We start from the raw sequence: 7054 nt of genomic DNA, 5'->3' as shown, positions 1-7054 counted from the left end.
CCTGACTTGGGACAGGCGCATAAATGCGACGAGTCTGATCTCAACCCTTCCTCTACAATTCTTACCAATGTGGAATACACATACAAAAAGTAATACGCATATTAAAACTCAGTTTAAAAGAAGTCGGAATTCGTTGTTAAAATATGAAAATCAAGCACAATTCCTGCCGTTAGCGGTTTATTATCATGCCATCAAAGATTATACAAATACGGATAGTACGAATTTCTGGCATGACGTACTGCCCACTACCATACAGTACAATGTACCTACGAAAACATTAAACAAATATACGTATTTTTTCCGAATACATTAATCACAAAGAAAGCAATAGAAAAAAACACTATTCTATAATATGTTCCACTGCAACTCTACCTCATTGTAATGAATTAGGCTTTTGTAATCAAAATAATGTATCTGCATCTGCCATTATTGTTTTTTGCACTGTTTCATCGAATTCCATTGTCTGTTTTATTTCCGTATCATGTTCGCTTAGAGTTTTCTTTATCATTGCTTGTCTTGCAACATTTGCAACATCTGGATTGAACGCCCCAACCACTTGTGCACCTGCAGCCTGAAATTTTAACCGAGCTCTTTCTTTCTTCAGCTGTTCCATTCGCTTTATTGCTTTATGTTTGATTTGTTCCTGTAAGACTTCATTCCCCCTAATCGACATGAGAGTTTTAACAGATCTATTGGTAAGTCCCGAACCGAACTCGTTACGAAAAAACGACGTTTTCTCCTCTTCATGTTTCCCCTTAAATGTTTCCTTGTTGAAATCGGTTGTCTGAAAACTTGCAAAATTTCTCAGAAAGTTTCTATCCAACGTGCCCTGATTAATACTTCTTGTATCGCGCTTCACCCTTTCCCAAATATTTTCTACGTCTTGTTCGTTGCTATCATCTGTAATTTCATTAACAGGAGGTCTCTGCATTCCTTTTACGAGATTTAATGCATCTACAAGACTGACGGGTGTTTGAGTTTCATCTATGTTCCTACATTTGCAACAGAATAGCTGTATTTTGCGTAAAAATTTTTTGATATCTATTTTCGCTTCCGGTATAGAAATGACATGCAACAGAGTTGAGTAACGGTGAAAAAGCATACAAATGAATTGTATGAATAGCATTATACCAAATACAGCAGTAAATGCAAATGATATAGGTTCTATATGACCTTGCCCGTAACCCTTGCTGTGTGTGTTTGGCACCCCACACGGTAGTGGGATAGAAAGTGTTCCTCCTTCTTGCTTATTTACTTCTGTCAAGGTATATACAATTGTAATAAACAACGCGTTTAATAAAAGAAAGGATAAGCAAACTTTGTTCCTCAGTTGCGTCAATTCTTTTTTAATTTTTTCTTGTTCATCAAAAGAAGTATCCAATGGTTCGAGATAGGTTTTAATGAGTTCCTTCCAAAATTTTGTTTCTGAATTTATCAAAGTTTGTTGTTTATGTCCTGTGCCCAAGTGCTTTATCCAGTAAGGAATTCCTGAAAATAATGGTTCGTATTATTTGTCAAGCACACACACACGAAATTGTTCTGCAACAACAGGTAGGTTTAGGGTTAATTTTATTTCAATGTAATATATCAAAGTACAACTACATTCCAAAACGATTAGTTAAACAACAGTAACTATTTATCTGTTTGTTTTCTAACACATTGTTGTCAATATAATATAATTGTATGCGACTTGCATACAAGTGAGAGGTTTAGCTAGCTATAAAACCAGGTTTGATATAATGCGCATTGCATTTCAAAACTATATGATGTTAATACAAAATTAAAAGCCTTGTTTCAAGTTTAAGTTGAATTAGATTCAAATATAATCATTTGCACGTTGTTTTTTCTTCCATTGTAACCTAAATATGTTTTACATTCAAATTGTCTGAATATTTCATACCGCGACTTACTTGATTCTGTTTCTACTTCTTCGTGGTCTTTATGCTGAGGTCTCATTTGATTTGCACCTGACAGCACTCCCGTTTGTGATGTCGAAAAACTGGTTTCCGTTTTCTGTGATTCTGTATTATTAAGGTTACTTGTAATTGATTTATTTCGGGAGTCTTCTGCTTCTGCTCGGGAACAGCACACACATCTAATAAATAGTTATCATTGTAAGAAGATTATATAAATTTCGTGCATTTCAGTGAGCGTCAATAATGCAGCGGATGTCGCCAATGAAACAAAATTATTAATACATTATAAATAGATGAATAAATAAAGGATGTACAGTTCAGTATTTTTCAGACGCTGTATTATGATTGCCAATTAGACTATATACGTGCAACAGAGATCAAATCTGGGTGAATGTTGTCTCTTTCATTAAACCAAACCCATAAACCTGAATTGTATAGAAAAAAAACAAATATGAATCTTTTGCGAAAAATATTAAGCTTGAACGATAGCTGAAAATAATTCTATTTTTTGGTTTTGAAAAATTAGAAATTAAATTACTATTTCTGAAGTAACTCTCTCTCTCTCTCTCTCTTAATGACAGCGATGGGCTGCGTTTGAAGGTCTAACTTTACATGCTTACAATTGTAAACTTCTAACATAAATATTATACACAACCACAAAAATATAAAGATTCATAGACGTTACGCGCGATGTTCGTACATGTAAGCGTAACATAACGTCGCGAATATTTCGTAAAGTTCAAACCAAAACTTCGACTGAAACGTTGGTTTTAAGCATGTGCGACATTCTTGTAAGACTCCGCAAAATCGACGACGCGTTTTAACTACTTATCGAAAATTGATGTACTTTAGATTTTTGAAAAATTAAGAAAAACAACATTTTAAAAAATAAAAAAATTCTACCATTATAAGAGCTCTGATAAGCAAACAATTGACGTAAATTTGAGTTGAGTTCGTTTTTACGTCAAAAAATGGCGGTGCGACAACCTTGTAAGCCTTTAAAAAATTGCTCATAAATTACCATATATCATTTTTCAGGATATTTGTTCTTAAATTCATAAAATTAAGCAAAATAACATTGATGTAGTAAATACAAATACTAACCTTTTTCCTTTTAGATAAATGTTTTTGATTCTCAAATCTGGAATACCATTTTTTTTTCTCCCGTGGGACAGATTTGCCCTTGTAGTATGGAACACTTTATTTTTCTATGATGTCATCAAAACGTCATAAAAAATGCATAAAAAATGAAGGAACCTCTTTGTTAACTAATGGAAAAAACCGTTTTTCAAAATATTAAATAGTTTAGAAGAAAATCACAGTTAAGTGGTTACAATAAAAGAAATATGTTACGCGGGACAGTCTGAAAATAGCCTTTTTTCGAAACTGAAGCTTGTCGCATGCAGCATAAAACATAGTTTCAACAAATATTTTTCTTCTTTATTTAAAAAAACCCATTTTTGTTCAAAATGCGTACAATAACAATGAATATGATATCACAAAATAAAATATTTTGGACTTGCATTATGTCAACTACACCGATTTTTCAAGGAGGTACGAACATCGCGCGTAACGTCATAGGCATACACATTTTTTTAATTTCAAATACGTTCGACGCCTGAGAGTGTAAGAAGTTATAACTTTACTATTCTTAAACCAACTTGATTATGAAATTTGCTTTTAGAAATGCGTCAAAAAATTAAATCATACCTCATATGATTAGATTAAATACAAGTTATTTCTCGGATAAATTTGAATGCAGAAAATTTTATACTTTATTTTTATCACCGGTGTCAGAGCAAAAAATTGATGAACCAGATTTATGTCAAAGAACGTTTCGCTCTTTTTCTAAACAAAGTTCATTGGAAAATACCTAGACTTTGTTGATAAATATTTCGTATCAACTTTACAAATAATACATGATGGTCTTGATATATAGATTATAGATACTGACACTGTTTATCATCTTTATTATGTGTTAAAGTGTTCTTTTATTTGTCTTTCTAAATTATGAACGTTTACTGTTTTGTCCATTTTTGGAAATATTATTAAGACGTGGCTCGGTACTTGTACATCCCGCTATTGTATTGTTGAGCTGGTGTCATTTTTTTGTATTCTTTTGTTTCATTATAGCATATGTGCTTTGTCTATATGTCATTTTGATTTTCTTTGTTGACATAATTGTTTTTATTTTATAGTGATTGATATTATAACACAACGTTGACTGCTGTACGTACGCATGTTTTTGACATTATGTCTGTTTGTTTTGTTCTCACAATGTTGTCAATGTAATGGAATTTTATGCGACTATCATACAAGTGAGAGGTTGAGTTAACTTTAAAACCAGGTTGAATCTTCTATTTCTACATAAACAAATGTCTGTGACAAGTCAGGAATATGACATGTGTTTTGTATTCGTTTGATGTTTGAGCTTATGATTTTGCCAATTGTTAAGGGACTTTCCGTTTTAAATTTTCCTTGGAGTTCGGTTTGTGTTGTTGTTTGCTACGTTTTGTTTTCTTGCGACCTGAAAACTGACTGCTTGATAAAGGCATGAGGTATTTAAAATCTTTTGGAAACTCAACATTTACCCAAACGACACTTACCAAGGGGGAAATCCTGAATAATTATAAGCCAATTCTATGTTTCTTTGGAACTTCAACCAAATATGAAAAACTAGATCTCCCTTCTTTGTATCGGGTACATAAATTGCATAGTTCCCTTACACAGAATTTTATATTGCTGTGTTTTCCAGTTTCTCCATTTACACTAACTCTAAATTATTAACATCAATTTTATCATCAATCAAAGTCGGGCATCCTCTAGAGCGACTTGATTCAGATGTTGATATTTTCTGTTAGAGTATTTACAATCTAAGATGTTTTCCGCTTGCAATAGTATTAAAACATGACTTTTCTACCGTTTACACAAGTTTTTCCCATTCTAAACTAAAATACAAATTCAAAGAATTGGTCCTGCTTGGGATAAAAAAAAGAATGGCCAACGAACAACAATGTATCTTGTCTTAAGGCGGATACATGATTTCAGCTTCCCAAATGTGAGCTTTCATTTCTATGAAGCAACACTCCTACATATTTAGTATATAGCTCGCAGTTGATAGGCATTTCAGTGCTTGCATTCCCTATCATGATTTCCTTAATAGACGATTGCTGTTTACAAGGAATCAGTTGAACCAAGAGTTCTAAGTTGTGAAGTTGAAATCATCTCTTCGAAAAATTTAATAGCCCGCCATTACAAGTATGATGGCCGTTATGTAATATCTGTTTCACAAATGACGACAAATATATGACGACAAATATATTCCAATAACAATCCCCCCTTTTCCACAAAAGCAACCTACTGAATTATACTTATCACCGGGGTTGTACTTACACGAGCAACACAACGAGTGACAGATGTGGAGAAAGATCTGTCTACACTTCCATGACTTCCGGAGCACCTGAGGTCACCCCAGTTTTTGGTGGGATTCGTGTTGCTCAAACTTTATTTTTCTATGTTGTGTCTGTATACTGTTGATTGTCTTTTTTACCTCCTTCTTGTTTTGCCATGGTGTTGTCAGTTTATTTTCTACCTATGAGTTTCAAAGTCACATTAGTACCTTTCACTTCTCTTTTACACAATTCCTTTTTTCCAACTTGTTTTTCACTTCGACATCTATACGTTTTCCTTTAATAGTATAAAGATAATAACCCCAAGTAAAGTTATTTTCAGTTAAAGTGCAAACAATTAATAAACTTGAATTTCACCTATACTAATATAATTCGCCGTCGTATTCAAATCGTACAGCTAGATATGTCTATCAACACTGACGCCTCTTTTATAATTTTCTGTGCATACCTAAACATTGTTCCAATTAAAAATGGGTTATCTGTGCCTTTTGAACCAAAAAACCAACTCAGTATTCCATACTGTTTAGATTTTTTAGAATTGGCCGAATGACCATCTACGGGACTAGAATCTCTGGTACCCCAAGATATGTCATTTATGTTTCCTAAAGCGTATATCATTAACAGCATTGACATAGATGGAATTGCCAGGAAATAGATAAAGCCATGAAAAATACAGCCTATTTCCTGAAAATAAATAAACTGATATTAGCGTGTTATATGAATGTATTATATTATAAATGTTTATTTAAATAGTTGAAAGTCAAAAGCACAAGCCAAATTGGAGTTAAGCATATCTTTTAATTGGAAAATCACTATTAAATTAAAATAAATAAATAACGTCAACATACTGTAAAACAAAAAGACTCTGCACAGCAATAAAAATAAGTCATTGAGCGAAATCAACGAGTTGAGGTACAATGAACTTTCAGCAATGACCTAGAAGTGATAATAATTTTTTAAGAACAATTCATCAGCCAAGCTTTTCGAAATTGTTTTTTAATTATATGCTTTATATTTGCTTGTGTGTGTATGTCGACAGATGTCTTTTGCAATCTTGAACTTTAGAAACAAGAGTTCCTTTTTGCATAAATAACAACATGTGTGAAGGTGTAGATGAATATCATAATCACTTATTAACCACCTAATGTAATGTTTGCCTGAATGCCCATTTTCAACTAAAATCGAATCAGTGCCTATTACGGCCAACACGGCATCATTACGGGGTATTTATGGTTTAAACCAGTCATTACGAGACTACCCAACATTCCAGATAGCTGACCATTTTAAGAGAAATCACTTTACTGGAAATAAATAAGCATCGTGTACAGAAAATAAACCTCACAGATTTCAGCAAAAGACTTTAGGTGATTTTAAGAAAATCTATATTTATGATATAAACTAAAGTTTGAATTGTAAACAATCTGATATCAATACAATAATGACGTCACTGCTAAGGATTTTCTACAACATAACATAATGACAGGCGGTGGTCTGCAGGCAGGATCTGCCAACAATAACTCAACGAAAATCGGATAAAATGGCCAAAAATGGAGGAGATATGCCTGAAATACTTGTGGACGAGATCATACTGTATAAACGCTTGGCGGAAAGGGAAGAATTGTAACTTATATTGAATTTGATTGCCGGTAATGGATCCAGTGGTGAAGATAAATTTGGAGTTGAATTGCAAGAACTGGATATATATTCATGTACTATGAAAGAACCAGC

The 7054-nt window shown here is 33.0% G+C and overlaps 1 protein-coding gene across 1 annotated transcript in view; it reads right to left on the bottom strand.

Moving 5' to 3' along the window:
- Positions 1-400: 400 nt before the first annotated feature.
- The window catches only part of LOC134695250 (chitin synthase chs-2-like), a 45436-nt gene continuing 38782 nt past the window's right edge, over positions 401-7054 (bottom strand). Inside the window, exons 14-16 of the mRNA XM_063556468.1 lie at positions 5775-6010; positions 1901-2095; positions 401-992 (exon numbers count right to left, since the gene is read on the bottom strand). Coding sequence (XP_063412538.1) covers positions 401-992; positions 1901-2095; positions 5775-6010 — 1023 coding nt within the window. The remainder of the gene's footprint in view (positions 993-1900; positions 2096-5774; positions 6011-7054) is intronic.

Source organism: Mytilus trossulus, chromosome 13 (genome assembly GCF_036588685.1).
Source record: "Mytilus trossulus isolate FHL-02 chromosome 13, PNRI_Mtr1.1.1.hap1, whole genome shotgun sequence".
NCBI lineage: Eukaryota > Metazoa > Mollusca > Bivalvia > Mytilida > Mytilidae > Mytilus > Mytilus trossulus.
The sequence above is the reverse complement of the archived record's forward strand: the minus strand, read 5'-3'. Positions and strand labels throughout refer to the sequence as shown.